Genomic DNA, 24,010 nt, shown 5'->3' with positions numbered 1-24,010 from the left:
ACTTGGTTGGACAGCACATTCGTGCACGACAGAAAGCTCGCGGTCACGTGATGCACTTCAACCAATCCCTGAACATACATGTTTGGGAGGGGCGATGCACGCCAGACAAATAATCCCTGGTGGGCAGTGTGAAACTGTTGTTCCTACCTGTATAATTCCACTCGTTGAGTTATCCTTCAGCGATGAGGACTCCAAACTGATTTTCTTCTCACCCACTCCGTTCGACCACCACTCGGCAGGTCACAACACTTTTCTCTCGGCTTCCTCCATGCACTGCTCAAATTTGGAAGTCCATCCTACGGTTTCAAATGTAATTATCTTGATCATTTCCATACATATTTTGATTTCACACTTGATGATGATTGCTTGTGTTGCAGTCGAAACGTCGTGATAATTTTGTTTTATGTTTTTATTATTTTATTATTTCCCTTCTACGTGAGAATATGAATGCCATAAACATGTTAACTCTTATCGACTACAACTTTGATTGTAGTGACGTTCATTGCTGACATGTTGGTCTTCTGGATCTGTGCTCAGCAACCATAACGAATGAAAACAAGCCACGCATATTCCTTCGAGTAAAATTGTCCACTGGAAAAATATCACCTCGTGGAGATGCCGGGGATTGACCCCGGGGCCTCACACATGCGAAGCGTGCACTCTACCACTGAGCTACATCCCCATGGTGTTTCTACCTGGGCTCAGTTCCACCTCGATACGGGGTGAAACTTCGTCATCAGCTTCTTCCTCTCCCTCGTCACCCCACTCACTCTCCTGTTGGCCCTGGGCCCTGTACACATCAAGTCTGCACAGAGTCCAAGCAAAATGTATTTATTTGAAAGAAATAGAAATAACAAGCATACATGTGGATGGATACTGTGATGCTTTCCCGATTTATTTATTATTGGAAATATTAATTCGGAAATAAAAAAGTTTTTGGATACTTTTAAGCACTGTTTTTCATCTCCAAAATTTGAAGTAAACCATTTGATCACTGTGTGCATCGCTAGTTATACAAATAGCAAGTTCCTGAAATCAACCCAAATTCACCCTCAGGTATCGTTCATATAGGGTTATACTGGTAGGAAGCACCTGGTTCCACCAGCCCACAGGGGATTATTGTGTCCGTCCGTCCGTCGTGAATCCAAAAATGGGAGGGGTGGGGCTGGGTGGAGAGGGGAGGGTGGGGAGGGGAGGGGCTGGGTGGGGGAGGGTGGGGAAGGGCTGGTCACCCCGTGGTGCCTTAATAAAACTCAACGTTTAACCGACTCACGCCGGCTTGTGCCCAACCTCACAGTTGGCCATATTTGCGAAATACACCACGCCGCCGTTGACACTGGCCATTGACCGAGAAAACCAACGTTCCTTCCAGCTCCCTCCGCAGGAATGTGTTTACGAGAGTTCATGTGCACCCCGATAACAGGGACATGGACACAGCCAATTGATTTTGAAAATCAACCTTTGTTGGAAACATACATTTTTAAAAAACTTCCAACATGGATTCCAGATCCAACATGGAGATGCCGGGGATTGACCCTGGGGCCTCACACATGCGAAGCGTGCACTCGACCACTGAGCTACATCTCCATTCTGGTTCTACCGGGGCGCAGATCCACCTGGGTACGGGGTGAAATAAAAGTGTTCTGGATACTTTTAAGCACTTGCTTTCATCTCTAAATGTTAAAGTAAACCATTTGATCACTGTGTGCATCGCTGGTTATACAAATAGCAAGTTCCTGAAATCAACACAAATTCATCCGAAGGTATCGTTCATATAGGGTAATATTTACGAGAGTTCATGTGCACCCCTATTACAGAGACATTGACACAGCCAATTGATTTTGGAATTCAAACTTTGTTTGAAAAAATAATTAAATAAAAGCTTCCGACATGGAGATGCCGGGGATTGAACCCAGGGCCTCGCACATGCAAAGCGTGCGCTCTCCCACTGAACAACATCTCCACCACGCTGGCAGCCAGCCAGGTAGCCAGCCCCCTTAACTATCGGCCCCTCCCTTTACCCCCCTTTCTTAGGCCCCTCCCCTGACCCCCCTTCCCTTAGGCCCCTCCCCTGACCACCCCCCATATCCTTAGGCCCCTCCCCTGACCCCCCCTCCCTTAGGCCCCTCCTCTGATCCCCTCCCCCTCAGGCCCCTCTCCTGACTCCCCCCTTCCTTAGGCCCCTCCCCTGACCCTCCTCCCTTAGGCGCCTCCCCTCTCCGTACCCGGCAGTAGGTCTCCACCAATCAAAGAGCTGTTTGTAAGGTTTCCACCAATCAAAGAGCTGTGTGTATTATATATTCATTTATGCACGAGAGACAGACAGTCAGACAGACAGACAATAAATCCCTGGTGGGCAGTGTGGAACATTGTTCCTACCTGTATAACTTGCCCCTACAGCCTGCTGGAGGCTACACGGAGGATCTTTGTCAGCCAAGGTCATCTTCCAAGGTCACCAGGTGAGGTCACCAGATGAGGTCACCAGCTGAGGTCACCAGCCGAGGTCACCAGCAAAGGTCACCCAAGGTCACCAGCTCAGGTCAGCCAGCCGAGGTCACCCAAGGTCACCAGCCGAGGTCACCAGCCGAGGTCACCAGCCGAGGTCACCAGCCGAGGTCAGCCGAGGACGTGGGCATCGACGAGTCGGCGGTAGAGGTCAGGGCGGTGGTCGCGCAGGAAGACAGCCAGCTTGCTCAGCAGGTTGGTGCCGCTCACCAACTCTGTGTGGGTGGTGAGTGGGGTGGTGAGGGTGGTGAGTGAGTTGGGTGAGCAGGAAGACAGCCAGCTTACTCAGCAGGTTGGTGCCCCTCACCAACTCTGAGTGGGTGGTGAGTGGGGTGAGTGAGTAGGTGGGTGAGTAAATGGGTGAGTGGGTGAGTGGGTGAGTGAGTGGGTGAGTGAATGAGTGTGTTGGTGGATGGATGAGTGAATGGGTGAGTGAGTGGGTGAGTAAGTGGGAGAGTAAATAAGTGGGTGAATGAGTGGGTGAGTAAGTGGGTGAGTGAGTAGGTGAGTAAGTTAGTGGGTGACGTGAAATATAAGGCTCACAGATGGCACCCCCACCCTACACACAAAACAAAGACAAAGCACCCCCGTGTAGCCTGTAACATACTGTAGGGGCAAGTGCTGTTAGCAAGTAGCAGCGCCTATGAAGGCTGGCACGGCACACCAGGGGGTGGGGTGGTCAGAACCACGTCCGGCCGCCTTTGTCTCCCCAGTGCTAGCGATGTTTACACACCGCACCAGGTACTCATTTGAGGCTGAGTCTACCTAGGGGAGGCCCAGGACCGGTTCAGACAATCGCCAATGGTGGTGTTGGCCATAAGCGGGAATCGAACTCGGGTCGCCGGGTTCATAGCACAGTGCGCTAAACACTACACTACCGCTCCCCACTTACGCATCCACAGACACACACACCTGACACACACACCCTACACACACACCCTACACACCCACACACCCTACACCCCATACACACACCCTACACACACACACACATACCGTACACCTCATACACACCCCCTACACACCCCCTAGACACACCCTACACACACACACCCTACACACACACACCCCCTACACACACCCTACACACATACACACCCTACACACACACACCCCCTACACACACCCTACACACATACACACCCTACACACACACCCTATACCCTACACACACCCTACACATACACCCTACACCCCATACACACACCCTACACACACACACCCTACACACACACCCCCTACACACACCCTACACACATACACACCCTACACACACTGCACCCTACACATACACACCGAGTTGGCTGGCCACGGCCTGTATGGCCAGCACGGCCTGTGGGACCGACCGCTCCTCCCGGCACACCACCTCCAGCTCTCCCACGGCGTAGCCAAAGTCGCTCACGTCCAGGTCTACGCACACGGAGCCCAGACGCTCCACTCCCTCCCCCTCCACCTCCTCCACCCCCTCCACCCCTTCAATGCCGTGGGCAGGTAGGAGGTAGCGCCGCCGCTCCGTGCCGAACTCGGCAAACGGCCTGGAGCGGTGACAAGGGGTGCGGGCGGCGGTGTTGTTAAGTCTACGCGGTGGTGGTGTGTTAAGTCTATGGGAAGAGTTGGTTAATCTAGGGGTAGTGTTGTTAAAAGTCTACGGGGTGGTGTTGTCAAGTCTACGGGGTAGTGGTGTTCAGTCTATGGGTAGTGTTGAGTCTATGAGAAGTGTTGAGTCTATGGGTAGTGTTGAGTCTATGGGTAGTGCTGAGTCTATGGGTAGTGTTGAGTCTATGGGTGGTGTTGAGTCTATGGGTAGTGCTGAGTCTATGGGTAGTGTTGAGTCTATGGGTGGTGTTGTGTCTATGGGTAGTGTTGAGTCTATTGGTAGTGTTGAGTCTATTGGTAGTGTTGAGTCTCTGGGTAGTGTTGAGTCTATGGGTATAGCAGTGTTGAGTCTATGGGTATCAGTGTTGAGTCTAGGCCTCGGCAAGGTAAGGTAAAATGGTAAAGGGTAAAGGTGTCGACATGCCAAGGGGTAAGGTAAAGGGTAGGATAAAGGTAGCTCGGAAGATATACCCAGTAGGGTAAAGGTAGCGCGAAGTATTACCCGGTAAATACGGTACCTTGTTAACCGCTAAAAGCTCTGTGGCGCAGTCCGTGGCCTCCATTTAAAAGTAATATTAAAAAAAACTTTTTTTAAACACGCTTTTGTGAAATGTACTAGTAATGGCAGAACTCCACGACTCCAGGAAGTGGCCCCGAAGCTTCTCACAATGTAAGGGACCGTGGCCAATTACAGCCAACGTGAGTTGAGCGTGGACAATTAGACCCAAGCCGAAACATAACGTATAAAAATGAATGTTTAAAAACATATTTTTATGATATAATATAGTGTTGTCATCAGTATGACATAAGTATACCAAGTTTGCAGTCGATACCACATTGGGAAGTGGGTTAAAATTGAGTTACAAGATTTGAGGTTACAACAACGACAACAAACAGAGTGAGTTCAAAGAAATCGTGTAAAATTGGAATCGAGAGTATTCTATATGTATAAAGCGCTCTACCTAGCAGTTACCGTTATAAACCTTTTCATGTATAGTACCCCAGTAATCACCCTGTAATCAGGTAATTTGTATGGGTAAGGGTAAAAGGTAGGGTAAAAGGTAGGCTCATTGCTTTTTACCTTTGACCTTTTACCTTACCTGCTAAAGGATAAAAGGTAGGGTAGAGTGATTGTATTGTAGTAAGGTAAAAGGTAAGGTCGGATTGTTTTTTTTACATTTTAACTTTTACCTTACCTTGCCGAGGCCTAGTTGAGTAGCAGTGTTGAGTCTATGGGTAGCAGTGTTGAGTCTATGGGTCGCAGTGTTGAGTCTATGGGTCGGAGTGTTGAGTCTATGGGTAGCAGTGTTGAGTCTATGGGTAGCAGTGTTGATTCTATGGGTGGCAGTGTTGAGTCTATGGGGCGGTGCCGAGGTCACCTGAGCTGCGCCCTCTCCACCAGCTCGTCAACGGTGCCCACCGCCGCGCCCACACCCAGCACGGCCGCCACCCTCTCCACGATCTCCGCCTCGCACTCCGTCTCCACGTAGCGCTGCACCAGCCGGTCCTCCGCAGTGGAGGAGGTCTGGGCGGAGGAGGAGGATGTCATGGTGGAGGATGTCACGGTGGAGGTGGAGGATGTCATGGTGGAGGTGGTGGAGGATGTCACGGTGGAGGTGGAGGATGTCACGGTGGAGGTAGTGTAGGAGGTCGCGATGGAGACTCTGGCCTCCTTCTCCTCCTGGGGGGGGGCGGCCCGCCGGTCCGGCCGTGCGCCGCCGACGCCACCACCCTCGGCATGGCCACTCCGACCGCGGGTACCTCCCTAACCATGGGTACCTCCGTAACCGTGGGTACCTCCTCCACAGCGGGCACCCTCACCGTGGTCACCGCCCCGCCCACGGGGTATTTGAGCTGCCAGACGGAGTCCCTGCGGCGGAGCCAGAGGTCGGCCAGGGCCAGCGCGAGGCTCCCGTCCACGTCGCGGTCCACCACGTCGTGACCCATCACGTCGTGGTAGACGTCGCGGAAGCGCCGCTCCGCCAGCAGGCGCCCGCCGGCGGCCAGCAGCAGCTCCTCCGTGTGCTCGCCCAGCACGAACTTCCGCTCCACCTCCACCACACGCGACATCGCGGGGGGGCGCTCTGTGGGGGGGGTGGTGGGGGGGAGAGGAGGTGGGAAGGAGAGGGTGGGGGTACAGTGAGGGGGTGTGGGGTACAGTGCGTGGTACAGTGAGGGTGTGGGGGTACAGTGAGGGGTGGGGGCACAGTGCCGTGGTGGGGTAGTGTGGTACAGTGCGTGAAACAGTGCGTGGTACAGTGCATGGTACCTCCACGTGGTGCCGGACGGCAACGCTGTGGTGGGCAGTGCCATGGGGGAGGGCTAACTTCGATCGGCCATTCCCCTCATTGCGTTTGTAGCCACCGCAGCGGCCAAATGGGGGCTGTGGATGGGTGTGAGGGGCTGGTAACCCCTCCACCTTCATCTAATTACCGCTGAACCACAACGGAAAAATTCCGATGATCCGGTAATTGCTGCTCACTCAGAGGAGGCGTTGGAGGCGCTGTTGCTAAACCTGGAGATTGCCACTAAGAGGTGGGGCCTTTCCATCAGCCCCACCAAAACTAAGTACCATCAGACACTCCACCCCCACAACTCCCAATGGGAGTTGGGGTAGTTGTGGAGAGTGGAGAGTTTCCCATACCTGGGCAGTGTACTCATGACCGGCTCCGGTTTGACAGCAGAGGTCGCACCCTGAATCAGTCAAGCGGCATTATCTTTTCATCGGTTGCGTAAAGCTGCGTGGAAGCTACCTGGTCTGTCGCTCCGCACGAAGCTTCAGGTCTTCTCGGCAACAGTCATTCCCTCCCTTCTCTACGCTTGCGAAACGTGGACCCCCCTAATGGAACATCTTCGCCGGTTAGAAACATTTATGTTGGCCTGCCTACAATCCATCCTGGGTTTAAACTGCAGGCTAGATTGTGTGAGCTCACAAATTCTTGAAAGATCTGGAGAAAGTCCCATCGGTGAGCTCCTCCGGCAGGCAAGGCTGCGTTGGCTGGGTCATGTAGCCCAGCCACCGAGTGCCTAAACAGCTTTTGTTTGGCCAGAAAAAGGGGGCTAAACGGGCGCCTCACGGGCCAGAGAAGAGATGGAGTGATGGGGTACAGGAAGATGTGCAGCTGAGTGGACTTGCCAATGATTGGAACCAGCGGTGTCAAGATCGGCCTCTGTGGAGGAGGCTCGTGAAGGACGCTGCTACTGGGAGAGTGGAGCGACGCTCACAACGAGCGGAGCGTGGGGTGGCTAAAGCACAGCGAGTTGGCACAGTCGGCGGCACAGGTGGTGCATCAGCCAGTCATCTTGGTCATCTCATCTCGGTCATCTCAGTCAGTCGACCCGTGGCACCTGGGTCTGCCCCGTGACCACCTGCCAACGGGCGTTCGACACTTCACGTGGCCTCAAGGTGCACATAGCCTGGCACTAGCGCCGTGGTGATGTCACCGCCACTTAGTGGCGAATGGCTGTTGTTGTTGTTGGTACAGTGACGAGGGGGCACAGAGTGAGGCAGTGGAGTGTTGAGTGAGGAATCCGAAAAGCTGAGAAGCTCTTTGTCACGCCGGAGGCGGTGACGAAGATGCTAGCCCACTGTACAAATCGACAAATCATCATCACTATCATCACCGCCATCATCATCATCACCACCATCATCATCACCACCACCGCCATCACCACCACCGCCATCATCACCACTACCACCAACATCACCACCGCCGCTGCCACCACCGCCACCACCACCGCCACCACCGTCACCACCACCGCCACCACCACCATTATCACCATCACCACCATCATCACCACCATCTCTATCATCATCATTATCATCATCATCACCGCCATCACCACTACCACCAACATTACCACCAACATTACCACCACCACTCACGACTCACCACCACAGGCCTCGTAGAACATGGACTCGAATCGAAATCGTTCAAGGATCGTGAATCCAACAGCGAAACGTCCAGATTCGATAGCGGATCGATTCCCGAATCATGGATCCACATTAATCGTAAAGATTTGATCGTGGATCGATTTCCAGGTCGTGTTCCAACGGGGAATCGTAAAAATGCGATAGTGGATCTATTACCGGATCGTAGATCTAGAGGGAATCGTAAACATTCGATAGTGGATCGAGGGCCGGATCGTTGATCTACCGTTAATCGTAAGGATTCGGTAGTGGGTCGTTCCTTGATCGTGGTTCCAAGGCCGAATCGTAAAGATTTGATAGCGAATGGATTTCTGGATCAAAAATCGAGGTCGAAAGATTGTAAAAAAAAAAGTGATGGGAATCAATTCATGAATCGGAGGTAGTGATGCAGTCGTGAGAATCGACAGCAAGCGATTCGTGGAACCAGGGGTTGGATGCTAAATCATTGGAATCAATCGCAATCGATTCATATCTCTATAGTAAATTGATAGGAATCGATAGGAATTGAGTGGGTGGGCGAATGAGTGGGTGGATGAGTGGCTGGGTAAGTGAGTGAGTTTGTGGGGAGGTGAGTGGGTAGGTGAGTGGGTGTGTGAGTGGGTGAGCGAGTGGGTGAGTGGGTGGGTGAATGAGCGAGTGGGCGAGTGAATGTGTGAGTGGGTAGGTGATTTAGTGGGTTGGTGAGTGGGTGGGTGAGTGGGTGAGTGAGTGGGTAGGTGATTTAGTGGGTTGGTGAGTGGGTGTGTAAGTGGGTGGGTGAGTGGGTGGGTGGGTAAGTGAGTGGGTGAGTGGGTGAGTGAGTGGGTAGGTGAGTGGGTTGGTGAGTGGGTGGGTGAGTGGGTGAGTAAATGGGTGAGTGAGTGACACGGGCTAGAGAAGAGATGGAGTGATGTGGTACAGGAGGACGTGGAGCTGAGTGGACTTGCCGATGACTGGTACCAGTGGTGTCAAGATTGGCCTCTGTAGAAGAGGCTCATGAAGGATGCTACTGGGCAGTTGGAGGCAGTCGCCCTCCAACAACAACGGAGGGCAGAGGAGCGACGCTCACAACAACGAGCGGAGCAGGGGGTGGCTAAAGCACAGCAAGTTGGCACAGTAGGGGGCACAGGTGGTGCATCAGCCACTTGTCTCAGTCAGTCGACCCGTGGCACCTGCTGGATCTGCCCTGTGACCTCCTGGTGCACTTAGCCTGGCACAGCAGTCTCTGAGTATGAGTATCAGTCTGTATGGGTCTCTGTGGGACTCTACGTATCTCTAAATATCTCTATATTTATCTCTATGTGTCTCCATTTATCTGTATGAGTGTCTATGCATATCTACGTATATCTCTATATATCTGTAGTGGGTTGAATAACCATAAGGGAAATTCTCTGAGGCAACACAGTTTTATTTAACACAACACAGAGGGGTAACGGTCCCTCACACCCAATACACTGGAGTTTTACTCTCCAATCTAATACGCCTCTCACTGCTTAATCTACAAGTCCTCCGTGAGTGAAGCTTGAATCTTCACTGTTATATAAGCTGGAGCCGACCCTTGCCAGGGGTACGGCTCTGCCCTTGGGGCTCTTCAGTCTCCAATCTTCAGGAGGCGTCTTGTCTTCAGCTGGACGACGACTGCCCGGGACCATTCAGAGGTCCGGCTTTTATACAGGTCCGTGGCTTGCTCCGCCCTGGCCACGCCTTTCTTCCAGAACCTTCCACCGGGTCCCGGGAGGGTGACATCATCCCCCAGCCCCCTCCTGGGGTCTAGGGTCTTTGTTCTTAGATCCGTTATCCCAGGATTTGCCGTTGGCCCCTCGGGTCATAGTCCTTGAACATTGGGCTTAGCCACTCTTCCGCCCCCTATTGACATGTGAGGGATGCTACCAACTGACAGCATGGGGAGTGCACAATAATACCTCTCCATCACCCCCCCCCCCCCCCCCTGCGTAGCACACAGCCGTCCCGGCTGTCAATAACCTAAAAAAAGTTAATTGTGAATCAAACAGAACGCGTGTGCCTAGTAACTAACAAAACATAACAACAACAACGACATATATACCCCAACCCCCTGTACAAATTTACACTAAAGACATATACAATGGAATCGCACACGGCCACACGCACAATCCGTGGCCAAGCACCCGCCACTCGTGGAAAAAAAACGTGACCGACCGACGGCAGAGAACGGCAATAGTCACCGTTGGCGCGAGAGCAGGTGGGTTGTGTGGTGCGTGTGTGTGTGGAGAGCGCGAACGGAGTTGTGAAAAACGCAGAGTCTTCGTGCACGTGTGCGCAGCCGGTCCGTCGTAGGTAACGGCTTTGTAGGTGGTGCAGATGTGACGGGCCCTTCAGGGGGCATGTCCGGCAGGCCATGCGGCAGGAGTGGCCGGCGTGGACTGGCCCTGGCCCGTCACTCACGCATTGTCTGGAGGAGCAACAACACGACGTCGCTGAGAGCTAGGCATCACGGACGCATCACCCGGCTCGTTGGACACGTCACAAGCTCGGCTCCCGCGGTGTGTCGGTGACGCAGGAGTGCGCGGCACGACGAAGGGCTTCAGGCGTTAGGGGTGGACGAACCAACATCGTCTGCCCCATCTGACCGTGACGCATTTCAAGTTTCATTTATTAGGTATAGCCCTGTGAGCCATGTGGCTCTTGAGTCGGGTGCAACCGCAACAAACAAAATATGAACAGAGAACATCTTAAAGTGACGACACGCAACAGAAACATCCTGGATAAACCAGCAAATCTTCCAGAAAAAAACACCGTATTACAACGCTGTGTGCAAAAATCCCAGTGTGATGCAAGTCAAACAATAACAACCATAAGACAATTTAGATTAAAGTTATCAGGCCAACTCCGCACTTGGCTTAACCATATGTTTTCGAAATCACCAAAATAAAGCTATAAAATACAATGTAACAACAGTAATCATAGGAACTTTCATTCAAATTTAACAATAAAAGATATACATAACATGTACGAACAAATTTGCAGCCATATCTGGCAGCATGACACTCCGAGTGTATGATGTGTTAGTGGGTCAGTTGTAGTGTGAGTGAGTGTATGATGTGTGAGTGAGTCAGCCTACTCCACGCGATCGTGGCCTCCTCCACGCCATCGCGGCCTCCCCGCCATCGCGGCCTCCCCATCATTGTGGCCTCCTGCACGCAATCGCGGCCTCCTCCCCGCCTTTGCGGCCTCCTCCACGCCATCGTGGCAGCCTCCGCCCTATCGCGGTCTCCTCCACGCCATCGCGGTCTCCTCCACCCCATCGCGCGCACGCAGCCTGTACAGTGGACAACTTGTACGATGTCGACGGGGCCCTTCCAGGGCTTGAGCAATTCAGGCGATGTAGACAAAGACACCTAGGGGCAATATAGCAGGCCTTGTCCCCGTGGCCCACGCGTGTGTGGGTGACTTGGGGTTGCGCAGTCGCTCAATAGCACTCTGGCGAGAGCCCGAATTCATAATGGAGGCCTCACGTGCCTCAGACAATCTTCTGATGTTAAAACGCAAGTGGTCCGCGATCTTGGATTTCGGTGCGGGCAAATCAACGTGCAGCTGAACATCCACAGGTGGGTCTGCATCCCTGCCGTACATCAGAAAGAAGGGTGAAAAGCCGGTCACAGCGTGAGGAGCCATTCTATATGCGGCTAGGACCCCAGGGATCTGGAGATTCCAGTGGAGCTGGGAATCGCTAACCTGGTGGTACAACATTGACTTTTTTTGTACCCAAAAGCTTGCACACATCGCGTAACAGGGTGCTCGAAAAAAAAAATCCCTTGATCGGTTAGCAGCCGTTCAGGAGCACCTTTTTCCATGACGTAGCCCTGGAACAAAAGCCTCAGTGAAATACTCCACCCCAACCAGCAGGTACTTGTTACCCTTAGGAGTGGTAGGCAAGGGCCCCAAAATGTCCAGAGCCACCAACTCGTTGATGCAAGACACCTTGGATGGATTGTAACGGTGGGAAATATGGCTTTGCCGGCGGCTTCCGCCAAGCTCACTGGGCGCAGCCCTTCAGGAGGTTAGACATCCCGCAGCATGCCCGTCGAGAAGAAATGAAGTTGGAGCAACCCTGAGGGTCTTGTGTACCCCCAGATGCAACAGGCGCTCGTGTGCCGCCCAAACGGCTCTACCACTGCAAGGCAGAGAGCACCACAATCTTGTGTCAGCATGAGTCACTGTCCCACTGTATAAGGAGACCCTCGCGCAGGACGAGAGACGCAAACCGACCCTTAACATTAGCCGAATTTTCGGCGTGACGCCGTAAGGCAAGTAGGGACATGTCCTCTATCTGGTGGTGACCCCATTCGGCAACGTTCAGGCCCAACAAGTCATTCCGACCTGCTGGATCGACAGCATCCTCCGAGGGACCCTGGTCAGAGGAGAGCGCATCTGCCACAGCTGTGAGGGGCGGAACCGGGCCAACCCCTGGCAAACCGCCAGAACCAAGAAAGCAAGCGCACCTGTCGCCAGATGGGAGACGCGACAGTGCATTGGCGTTGGTATGTTGGGTGCCCTTGCGGTAGGTGATGGTGCAATCATAGTCCTAGGAGGACCTCGAGCCACCTCGAAAGTTGATCTGATGGCTGGTCGACACGCAAGGCATATTGCAACGGAGAGTGGTCTGATCTAACGGTGAAGTGCCTGCCCTACAAGTATGGCCGATATTGTTGAATGAAAAGGACGATGGCTAATAATTCGCGTCGAGACACGCAGTAGTGTTGTTCCGCTGGGGACAACCCCCTGCTGCCATATGCAATCACCCGTATGATACCACTGATTACCTGGGAGAGCACCCCGCCGATACAGGTATTGCTGGTGTCCGTATCAAGTATGAACGGATTCGAAAAGTCGGGGTAACTCAAGGGCAGTGCTTTCATCAGGGCATTGCGCAGCGCATCAAACGCGGGCTATTCAACCTCCCCCCAGTGAAATTTTACACCTTTTGCCATCAGGGCATGGAGGGGCTTAGCGATGGATGCGAAGTCAGCCACGAAACAACGATAGTAGGAGGCAAAACCAATTAAGCTGCGGACTTTCTCCACCGAGGTTGGGTTCGGCCACGAGCTAACGCTCTTGGTTTTGTCAGGGTCAGTGGAAATGCCCTGAACAGATGATGATATGCCCCAGATACCGCACAGGCTCACGTAAAATGTGACACTTTTGAGGCTTGAATTTCAAGTTTGCGGCGCGCATTTTCAAGAAGATAGCCCGCAAACGTTCGAAGGTGTTCGTCGAACGTGCAACTGAAGACAACGACATCGTCTAAGTAAATCAAGCACGAGTCCCACTGGAGCCCAGAGAGGACAAGCTCCATGAGCTGCTGGAATGTCGCTGGGGCCGAGTGGAGCCCCATGGACAACCTATTAAACTAAAAATGTCCTTGAGGCATTCAAAAGGCAGTTTTTGGTTTTGACACGTCGTGGAGGAGAAGTTGCCAGAACCCCGAAAACAGGTCCAGTGTGGAGAAATAACGAGCCCCTGCCAATGCGTCCAACAACTCATCCATACGTGGGAGCGGGCTAAGCATCGGCCATATATATTTTGTTTAAATAGCGAAAGTCAACACAGAATCTTAAGGTGCTGTCAGTGCTTTTTCACGAGCACAATGGGAGCTCCCCAGGGGCTGGTCGAAGGAGAGATTATATTCGCGGCTAGCATGTCGTTGACAGACAATTTAATATGCTCGTTTTCGGCCGGGCTAAGCCAAAACGGGTTCTCGTGGATGGGAGCAGCGTGACCGGTATCAATATGGTGACGCAACAATTTAGTGCATCCAATATAAAATTTACTTTTACTGAAAACCGTCGTCAAATTCTCGTAAGAGTGTGCGCAACCTTGCCTGCTGTGATCCGGACAATTTGCCAGCCCCCTGCGCATAGCGAGTCCAACCACCCTGTCATCCAGGTCCAAGCACGGTTGTGACTGAGGACCGGTACTGACATAGGCCGACGACCGGGTTTCCCAGGGGTGCCCGTGTCGCATGAGCGAGCACAGTCCCCTGGGGAACAACAGTCAGACGCAACCTGGCATACAGGACCTGGATGAACGGGTCCCAGTCACTCGCTACGAGAGTCTGTGCGGCTACGAGTTTGAGGCCCCGAATCGCGGTATTAGACAGCCCCAACAAAACACCATTTGCTGACGCCCCCGGGTCAAGCGGTTTCCGTAAACAAAGGGGCACTAGTATCTGCGCACCCCAGGGGAATTCGCACCATTGCAGGCAGGCCAGTGCTTCCACCATGGTGCAGGCCATGCGCAACTGCGTGGGGGAAGGCAGGAATGCCATACGCCGGCCGGAGGGGAGCTCAATAGATCCCTGGTCAATGAGGATGCAGATAGGCATTCTGGCAAGAAAATCTGGCCTAGTAGACAAGGCACGGCGAGGGACGAAGAGACCAAAATCGAAAATTGTGCACGAATTTGTCCAATTAATCCGAATGAGCCCCCATTAGCAGCGAAGCATGGGGCAGAAACCGGTTGCAGGGGGTGACACCGAACGGGCAGAACGTTATATCAAGTCGGACATAATGTTAGCCGACGCACCCGTATCGACAAGTATGCGGAATTCAACGCCCTCGATCGAACCCATAACAACAGAGGACCCCACGGCCGCGGCGACAACCCTATGGGCCAGCTCAGACCACTGACCAGGTCGGAGCTCCCCGTTAGAAGTACGACAATCCCGTTCCCCGGTGCCCGTTACCTGGCGAATACGCGGCGCGGTACAGTGAGGTGTGCGAGGTGAGTGCGAGGGCCGAGCAAGTGAGGTGCCGTGACTTGCCTGGGTATGACGTGAAGCCGTGGGCACCCGAGGATCCGATGGCCGCGGTCCGGAGGTGCGGCATCGAGGCGCTCGGCAGTCGGCTGACATGTGCCCCCGCAGACCGCAGTTGAAGCAGGTGATGTCCAGCCGCGAAGAAGTCCGTCCCCGCTGGTGGTCGTTCTGGCGCCGTGTACATTCTGAAGCCCTCCAACCCGAAGGGCGAGTCGTCTCAAAGACTTGGTCGGTTGGAGGGTCATCAGGCGTGCAGCAAGGCACCTCGTCGACGCGCAGGCGGCGATGCTCGACTCCCGGTGGAGCAGCAGATGTGCGTGGATGCTCTTGGCAGCGCGCAGTGAGCACGTCATCGTCAACTTCACTGGGTGAAGTTCACGCGTGGTGGTGGTGTTTGTTGTGGTGGTTGGTTGTGGTGATGGTTGATGTGGTAGTGATTGTGATGGTTGTTGTGGTGGTGGTTGTTGTAGTGGTGGTTGTTGTGGTGGTGGTTGTTGTGGTGTTTGTGGTTGTTGTGGTGGTTGTGGTGATTGTTGTGGTGGTTGTGGTGGTGATTGTGGTGATTGTTGTTGTGGTGTTTGTTGTGGTGGTGGTTGTTGTGGTGGTTGTTGTGGTGGTTGTGGTGGTGGTGGTTGTGGTGATAGTGATTGTTGTTGTGGTGGTGGTTGTTGTTGTTGTTGCTCTACCGCCTTCTCACTGGTGAGCACCAGGGCCACGTGGCGCCTCGTCGACTCGCCCTCGTGGGGAGTTCCCAGCAGCGTCAGTGGTGATCCACCAACCCCCCCCCCCCCCCCCCCCACAGTGCTGGGTCACAGCGAGGCTGCAGGGTGCCCCTCAGGGCCTCTCTTTTTGTTGTCGCCAGCGCGGGACTCCCTCAGTGGTGGGAATCTAGAATGTCAGAATCTGTGTTTGTAGTGAAGGTGGAATCCGATGAGCTGTGAAGCTCTTTGTGTTCACAGATGTTACAGTGGTGAGGGGCGGGCGTGGGGGAAGCGCATGGGGCGGTGAGGGGAGAGGGTGGGCAGCGTGCGTGGTGACGTCACCGCGTTGTGAGAGCTAGCGTGGTGACATCACGTCCATGACGCAGCAGCACATTGTTGGCGCCTTTTGTGTTTGTAGCCATCTCTTTATTTGTTTATTAATTTGTAGATTTAACTTGCTTGGCAGTGGCTGTGTAGAGGATTTGGTCATCGTGTTTCATTAATGAACAGCGTTGCGGGATGCAGTGAGCACGAATGACGCTGTAGACAACTACGTTGTTGGTGTTCTGTACTTTTATTGTAGAATCGACGATGCAAGCGTCAGAATGCCACTGTCGTACGTGTACATTTATACTTTTAAAAATCAATATTATTGTTGTATTTCTCCCACAACCCATGACACCACCAGTGTATAAACACATCCCAGTTCACCATTGCTAATTATACACCCCTACACTACAGTCACGCTGCTCTGGCAGGGTGAATACATCCACGTTAGCCTCACACACACACAGAGTGGCACTTATTTTATCACCCCCCCCCCCCCATGAAGGTAGTGAGGATTGTTTATACTCAGCCCTCCCCCCGGCCGTTGTGATGGAGAGGCACACAGCCCCTAGCCACCGACAGCCACCAGCCAGTCACGGGCGTGGCACTGCGCGTGACGGTGACGAGGGTGGCGAGTGCCGTGCGTCGTGGCGTCTGCCCTCTGCGCTGTTCATGTTCACCACTGTCAGGACGCACCACACAGATCCACAATCCTCACTGAGTCACCAACTTTCGACCCCATCAGCAGCCCAGGATATAGGGGATGAGTGAAGGTTTGGTGAAAAGAGTGCAGCAGTGTCATCGAGTCAGCGCTGTAAAACGAGAGCAGCCCCGCGTCCCAGTCCAGATGAACCCCGACTCTCCGCGGAGGCTCCGGCACCGACAGTGAGGTCTCTACCCCACCATGCCGCACTGATAAGCTTTTACCAGCTTTCTGTAGACACCAGGAGACGTCACTCCCTCCCAGGCCACAATCAGCACCACGCCCACTCCGTGGGATCGTCCTGTACGTGACTCCAATCCAACACAGCCCCGCGCTCCCCACGTCCACCACCCAGTAATGCTGACCCGATGAGAAGCTCTCAAAGCACAGGGCTTGTGACCAGCAATCAAAGCGGTGTGGGTGATGGGGGCGACCCTGGGGGACACCGCCCACCGTCACCGTCCTGAGATCCGAGGAAATCTGGAGGCGGTTGTAGGCTGAGTTTGTGTCCAGAGTTGGTGAGCGTCCATCTGTGGTGAGGACAGCGATGACACCCGCACAGCGGTCATGGCGATGCGTGCAGCAGTAGCGGCACGAGCAGTTCACGTAGCATGTACACAAAAACACGCTGGTGTTGTGTTGTCTGTTGTGTTGTAGCTCATACTGCAGAATGTGATACATTTGTAGTGACATCGCGAGATGTCACTGTGTAATGCCGGCCCTAGAGAGGCACGGCATGCGGTGTATTGACATTGCGGATACCAGTAGGGTATGGGTGTAGTACCGGCCCTAGAGGGGCTCGGTCAGTGCTGATTGATAGCGCTGGATGGCATCACGCTTGGCGTGCAGTGCAAGCCCTACAGGACAGGGTGTGGGAGTGCCGGCCGTAGTAAAGGGGTTACAAAAGGCCATGGCAAACTGGTTGACCTGAGAGGACACGTGACCGGTTAAGTCTACAAAGGGCCCCCAAGTAAGGGCTAGGGGTGGTCATGTGGTCGGAGGCCAGATCCTGCTCGAGGATTCTGGAAGGTGGTCGTGGCCAAGGGTGGAGCCAGCCACGCCACAGAGATTATAAGCTGGGTCCCCAGAGGGACCGGCGTTGTTGTTCATCCTGAAGAAACCTTCTCCTACGTTCTACAGGGTCTCGAACACGTGGACTTGGACCCAAGCTGTGGTCCGGTCCGTAGTAGCAGTTACGTTGTAATTAGTGCAGTTAGCCTGGTGGTCACCACCTGGCTAACTCCACCAGTTACGTTGTAATTAGTGTAGTTAGCCTGGTGGTCACCACCTGGCTAACTACACCAGTTGCATTGTATGTAATCAGTGTAGTTAGCTTGGTGGTCACCATCATAGGTTGTTATTCTGTTCAGGGGCAGTTACCCTGTGTTGGTGTTAAATAAATGTGTTGCCTCCAAAGAGTACGTCTGCGACTCAGTTGAATCCACTACACATTGATATGTAACACAATGATCATCACATGTATGACAAATGCATACAGGACTAGTATTTGTGTACACATAAGAGTATTCATTGAAATGTATGTACATCTGCTGGTTATCTTTATTATTTGTGTACACATACTGGCATTTGTTAATATTTGTGTACACATACGAATATTATCGTGCATTTGTGTACACATACTAATACTCATTAGTACACTTACTAGTATACAAATACTATTATTCTATAGGACACACACTAGTAAACTAATACTATAGTACACATACTCGTATGCTAATACTAGTATGTGTACTATAGAATATGTTAATGCCACTCTCACAGCGTCTCTCTACAAACACGACGCCTGTACAATAGCCACCACAGCCTTGAACACTCACATCCACGCACAGGCATTTGATGGTGGGGATCGTGGACGTAGTGTAGAGGTACAGTACAACAATGGTTCATGTTGCACTGCCCTCTGCTGCCCACTCTGTCACAACAGTTGAAAGTGTTAATTTAATTAAATAAATGTTGATGCCCGAAGCTCTCCGGGTCCTCCGGTTTTTCCCTCCACATATAGGAAGGCGTGTTTAGACTATTTGGCTGCTACTATGAATGTCCACGTGATGATGATATCACCCACTTTGTCAAGCTATCATTTGTGACAGCCAGCTCGCTTCACAGCCTATAGCACCTGCTATGCACGGTGTTCACCCACCTCAGCAATAGCCCGGCTCAACGCTGCTTAGACAGGAATCGACCCACGATGTCCAGTACGTGAACCACCGTCCCACCACTCAATTAGTGTGTACACAACATCACTTATGCTGGAATGTGTACACTACCATCTGGGTATATAAGTACACTCAGACTAGTCATGCGTACTCTTAATGAGTGAGGGAGTTGATGATTGAGTGGGTGAGTAAGTGGATGAGTGGGTGAGTCAGTGAGTGTGTGGGTTAGTAGGTGAGTGAGGGTGGGTGGGTTAGTGGCGGTGTAAGAGTGTGGGTGAGATGGTGATTGAGTGGGTAAGAGGGTGATTGAGGGGGTAAGAGGGTGATTGAGAGGGTAAGAGGTGAGTGAGTGGATAACTGAGTGAATGAGTGGGTGAGTGAGTGGATGAGGGTGTAAGTGGTGTGTAAAGTGTGATTGGGTGAGTTGGTGGGTTAGTTGGTGGGCAAGTGAGTGGGTAAATGAGTGGGTGATTGAGAGGGTAGGTAAGTGAGTGCGTGAGTAAGAGTAAGTGATTTTTTGTCCGAGAAGTGGTTTTACTGCTGCTGTGTCCTTCTGTCTGTATGCTGCACTTCTTTCAGACTACGTAACTAACTGCATGAATCGGAGCTGCGGGGGAAGGACAACAAACAAAACACAACAAGTAGTTCTAAAGAAATTAGTTTTCAAACCAGATAACTAACTGCTACGCTACCACTCCCATTTAAAATGCGCACACAGACAAATATTCACACAATCAAACACACACACGTAACAAAGACAACGACAATGAGACACACACACAGTCAGGAAAAACAAAGATAAACGCACACAAAGACAAACCAACACACACGACAAAGATCCCCTGTATACCCTGTAACAGATTGGGAGAAGTGCTGTTCGCGAGCACCTATGAAGGCCAGGGGGTGGGTGGCCGGCACCACGCCCGGCCGCCCTTGTCTTCCTCGTGGTGATCTTTACACATTGCACCAGGTACTCATTTGAGGCTGAGTCGAATTAGGGGAGGCCCAGTTACGGTTTAGATAAGCGTCACTGGTCTTGGCCATGAGCGGGAATCGAACCCAGGTCGCCAGGTTTGTAGCACAGAGCACTAACTACTAGACTACCACTCCCCACAGCCAGACACACCCATACAATCAGACACACACACAGGAAAACACACACACAGTCTCACACACAACCCAACACACACAAACACACACACAGTCGGACACAAACACAGTCAATCATACGCCATTAATCTCTTGTCATGAGACTACCATCCCGTGGCCTGCAAGGTCGATGGCACTCACGCATGAACGCCAGCAGCTTGACCACAGTTCCCTCCAGGGCTCTGATCACGGTGGTGCTGTCGTGGCTGGAACCTGAGCGTGATGCTCCCCTCTGATTGCCCCTGATGTGAAACCAGGATAATCACAGGGCGCCAGAAGAGTGACAGAGTTATTGCCTCACACACAGTCAGTACACAGCCAGTATCTCATACAGCATGAGCATAACACACATCATCATCACCACAAACAATCAGCAATCACATATTATACACAGCATCATCATCATACAGTCAGTACACACAGAACAGTTTTTCGCACAGCACTATGCCCCGTACCTCCAGTTATTGTGGTTGGCTACGTTCGGTGCATAAGAAGTTCAACATAAGTACATACATCACGTACATACATCACATACATCACGTCGTAAGCCATGCGGGGCCAGGCGTTCTCACCTGAGCGTCTCCTTCATGTGAACCTGCAGGAGACAGAGACAGGAGCTGTGAGCCGCTTCGTCTGCAGTCACATGACCGTATCGTGTCACAGGGTGGAGTAACGTGATGATTGGTAGGCAAGCTCCGCTTTTGGCTGCACCGAGTCATGAATGGCAGTCGCGCTAACAAATAAAGCCACGGGCAATTTTGTCTTCAAGGAGTCTCAACAAGAGGGCGTAGCCCCCTAAACCATTGTCACTGTGACACTAGGTTACGAGCAACCGCCATCCATGAACACAACCGTGCCCAATCATCGGTACTGCTCTCCATGCATCCATTACTATGCTTGAACATCTTTGAAGTTAATGATTTATCGATGACAAATAAAAGTAATTTAAAATTGGTAAAACAAATATTATTGTACTAGTTTGTGATAAAAAAATACAATATAAAACACATCGCAACACATTGTACAAAGTTGTGTGCTGCATGTTTTCAAGCTAGGAATTGGCATGGATCAAAGGCTTAAGTTTGAATTGAGAGCGTCTCCCATATATTCATGCATACTTATCAATTATTCATTAGCGCCCTTCTCCCCCACCAGGTATGTTAGCCTTTTCACAGTACTACTTCTATGAAACAATCAATCTATGGAATACATATTCCATAGATAATTTTCAAGCTTGTTATTTAATGCGTGCAGGAGATGTGTTTACGGTGCCTTGTGTTGTGTTTAATTCAGACTAGGAGCATGCATCACGCGTGCGAGTATTGCCAAGTAACACCACGGCATGGGACAAACGAAGAAACAAATAACCTCATCACCACCCGTCCTCACAGAGGCGCTCCGCACCTGCAGGAAGGCGAGCGAGTCCCTCTCGTGCTGCAGAGCGCGCAGGCGAGCGGCGGCTGCCTGGAGCTCGCCGATCTCCCGCTCGTGACGAGCGATGTCCTCCTCGATCCGGGACAGCAGCTCGCGCCCCTTCACCTCAACGCGACGTAGAGCCTCCCTCTCGTCCTCGTCGACTACCGCTCTCATGCGAGAGAAATGGTCTGAGATGCGAACCTTGGTCTCGGTAATGATATCCTGCAAGGATGTATGATTTGAGTTTTTTCATGAATTAATTTACAAAGCTTTTCATGCATCCTCTTGTACAGGAGGACTAATGCAATCCATAGGGGTCACATCATTGCAAAGCATCTAAAAACAATCTGCAACAAGCTCATGTCTATGGCACATTTTAAATATGATGATTTATAACAATTTCTAATTATGATTCACACACAGCCACATATATATCAAAATATTAGCCATTATAATATAATATAATGCATTACATGAATCTGTAACTATTTAGCTAAACTTGTATTTACAGGTTGTATAAATAGCTAACAAACTATTCGGGTGAAAAAACATGCAAAATATGTATTCCGAATTCAAAACCAGCAGAGGCATGTAAGAACTTGAAATATTCAGGAATCAAAAATGCAATCTACTGTAAAGTTGTCACACTAATTGTGTAGCCAACTGAAGGTGAGTCGAATCAGAGAAAGTCATCCTCACAAGGAGCATCATAGAGCCAGACCCGGACACGGTACCTGCGCCTCCTTGCGAGCGGCCTCCATCCGCTTCACGGACTCCTCCGCCTCCTTCCTCTTCTCCTCCACCACTCGCGTCTCCTCCCCTACGCGCGTCTGTAGTGAGAGACGAGACGTTACCAGGGGGAGACTCCAGTCCCCTGAGGCATCCCTCACACCGCCCTTCCCTCCACACCGACCCCTCCACAGCGAAGGCCCTCATCTCCACGCTGCCTTTGTATGGTGACTGAGATGGGGGGAATGGGCAGTGGGAAAGCTGATGCCTCGTTGTAGCAGCAGCCCGGCTGGAGCCGTGCTGGCTTGGTGTCCGTACCAACTCGGAACAAAAGGCCCATGTGCCCACAGCTGTCTAGTTTAGAAGATAAATCTAGAATACTTGTCTATCAAGTGGATGTGATATCAGTCTAAAATATCTATCCACTTAATTCCGTTACACATGAGTTATGTTTCGTGATAGTTGAGCATTCAATACATGCTGAGGCTGTTTCTTAAAACACCAACAAGGAAGATTGGCTACACAGGCAGAGACACAGAGTCATACGAGAGAGCATGGACACGCAATTATGTGTTTTTCATGACATGTTGTGCAGCCCAGTGACAGAATTTGTCACATTGTCTTGCGGTGTCTCACTCTGAGGGCCTCACCTTTCGTCTCTCGTGCTCGTCCTTCAGCGTCAGGACCTTGTGTCCTTTGTGTTCAACTGCGATGGTGCAAGATGAGCAGACCAGGCTGCTGTCTACTGTGCAGTAGAAATTCAGCTCCTCACTGTGGTGAGGGCATTTTCGCTCATCCAAGCTCGCAGTGGGATCCACCACAGCGTGCTCTCTCAACCTGGGATTCTCCACGTGAGTCCTGAAGTGTGAAAAACAGTAGGACATCTCGCATCTCAGGCAGGTCTTCACTGCAGGAGTCTGGCCGTCACCGCAGATGTCACAAACAACGGCCGTGGCCATCCCATCACCTATTCTGAACTGCTCCGCCAGGTTGGCGAGGGCCTCGTTCTTCCTCAGCTGGGGTTGGACAAGGAAGGTCGCTCGGCACTGTGGACAGCTGAAACTGCTCGCCGTCTCCCAGGCGGCCGCCAAGCACCGGAGGCAGAACGAGTGTCCACAGCTCAGCGTGGAGGGGCAGACGAACGTGTCCAGGCAGATGGAGCAGCGCAGCTCACTATCCACACTCTCACTGGGAGTCGTGCTAGCCATGATTCATGGGCTTCGCTGAGATCGCTCGCTGTGTGGCTCAGAGAGACGCTTAACCAGGACCTCTCTCTTATAGTGACGGTGAAAAAGGAAGTAAAATACTCAAAATATTTTCATTGTCGTCACTCACATCACCAGACACTGCCCGGAATGTGAACCCATGCCTTTGGTGCACAAACAGCAGCTTCAAGGTTAACATGGTTACAATACACAGCTTGACATGAACAAAATGTATCAGAGGAATCTAATATTTTAACCAATATATACATTTAAAGAAATTAGTGTTGTAATATACATCGGTGAGGCTCAGCTGCGGTGGCTCATTCATGAGATGAGTTTCGAGAGATAGACTCATCCTTCCAGAGCTCAGCACAAAAGTTGGTGTCTATGGTAAGACAGAGCAATGGATTGGGTGCCACCATGATTGTGAGATGTTATCTCACTCTCCTTATGGCTGCTTTATATTTAAAGTTTGCGTCTTTCTCTCTCTCCCCTTGGTCGCGGGAATTTGTATCTGGGTCCTCCGAGTTAACCTCCAATTTAGAATCAACATCACGCATTTAGAGTATTTGGCTGCAAACAATTTCCACCTAAGCCACTTGATTAAGCAAATTTTTTTGTGATAGGCAGGTCGCTTCTGAAAAAGAGCCACACTAGCTCAGTGAGCCTTACCTAGTAAAATAAAAATTAAATAGTTGGTATCGTTGTAGATATTTCATGATGTCCAGTAACTCCATCTGAGTGTAATTACCCCAACATGATGAGTTGCTTGAATCTCATTGTGGCATCTGAGATG

General features: G+C 51.8%; 2 protein-coding genes and 1 non-coding gene across 3 annotated transcripts; all 3 read right to left on the bottom strand.

Moving 5' to 3' along the window:
- Nucleotides 1–610: 610 nt before the first annotated feature.
- TRNAA-CGC (transfer RNA alanine (anticodon CGC)) lies at nucleotides 611–682 on the bottom strand. The gene has a single exon. It is a non-coding gene; the product is annotated as a tRNA-Ala (tRNA).
- A 133-nt stretch (nucleotides 683–815) lies between these two features.
- THTPA (thiamine triphosphatase) lies at nucleotides 816–8,038 on the bottom strand. The gene is made up of 5 exons (XM_061578245.1): nucleotides 7,995–8,038; nucleotides 5,923–6,185; nucleotides 5,481–5,626; nucleotides 3,802–4,040; nucleotides 816–2,720 (listed from the first exon to the last, which is right to left on the bottom strand). The coding sequence occupies exons 1-5, from the start codon at nucleotides 8,014–8,016 to the stop codon at nucleotides 2,617–2,619; spliced, it is 774 nt and encodes a 257-aa protein (XP_061434229.1). The 5' UTR covers nucleotides 8,017–8,038; the 3' UTR covers nucleotides 816–2,616.
- An 8,304-nt stretch (nucleotides 8,039–16,342) lies between these two features.
- LOC133359709 (E3 ubiquitin-protein ligase TRIM11-like) lies at nucleotides 16,343–23,298 on the bottom strand. Its single transcript, XM_061578229.1, has 6 exons — nucleotides 22,660–23,298; nucleotides 22,015–22,110; nucleotides 21,269–21,502; nucleotides 20,437–20,459; nucleotides 20,006–20,106; nucleotides 16,343–17,068 (listed from the first exon to the last, which is right to left on the bottom strand). The coding sequence occupies exons 1-6, from the start codon at nucleotides 23,215–23,217 to the stop codon at nucleotides 16,521–16,523; spliced, it is 1,560 nt and encodes a 519-aa protein (XP_061434213.1). The 5' UTR covers nucleotides 23,218–23,298; the 3' UTR covers nucleotides 16,343–16,520.
- Between the last annotated feature and the right edge of the window lie 712 nt (nucleotides 23,299–24,010).

This window comes from Lethenteron reissneri, chromosome 65 (genome assembly GCF_015708825.2).
Source record: "Lethenteron reissneri isolate LAM-NWPU_2019-01 chromosome 65, ASM1570882v1, whole genome shotgun sequence".
Taxonomy (NCBI): Eukaryota; Metazoa; Chordata; class Hyperoartia; order Petromyzontiformes; family Petromyzontidae; genus Lethenteron; species Lethenteron reissneri.
The sequence above is the reverse complement of the archived record's forward strand: the minus strand, read 5'-3'. Positions and strand labels throughout refer to the sequence as shown.

Excerpts from the sequence above, each read along its gene's own strand:
- THTPA (XM_061578245.1), bottom strand. The coding sequence starts at position 8,016 with ATGTTCTACGAGGCCTGTGGTG. Across the intron at positions 6,186-7,994 it reads GTTCTACGAGGCCTGTGGTG|AGCGCCCCCCCGCGATGTCG; the intron begins GTGAGTCGTGAG and ends CCCCCCCCACAG. Across the intron at positions 2,721-3,801 it reads GGCCGTGGCCAGCCAACTCG|AGTTGGTGAGCGGCACCAAC; the intron begins GTGTGTATGTGT and ends CCACCCACACAG.
- LOC133359709 (XM_061578229.1), bottom strand. The coding sequence starts at position 23,217 with ATGGCTAGCACGACTCCCAGTGAGAGTGTGGATAGTGAGCTGCGCTGC. Across the intron at positions 20,460-21,268 it reads ACTCGCTCGCCTTCCTGCAG|GTTCACATGAAGGAGACGCT; the intron begins GTGCGGAGCGCC and ends TGTCTCCTGCAG. Across the intron at positions 17,069-20,005 it reads CAAGCTGCTGGCGTTCATGC|ATGGACGCTCACCAACTCTG; the intron begins GTGAGTGCCATC and ends TCCTCACCACAG.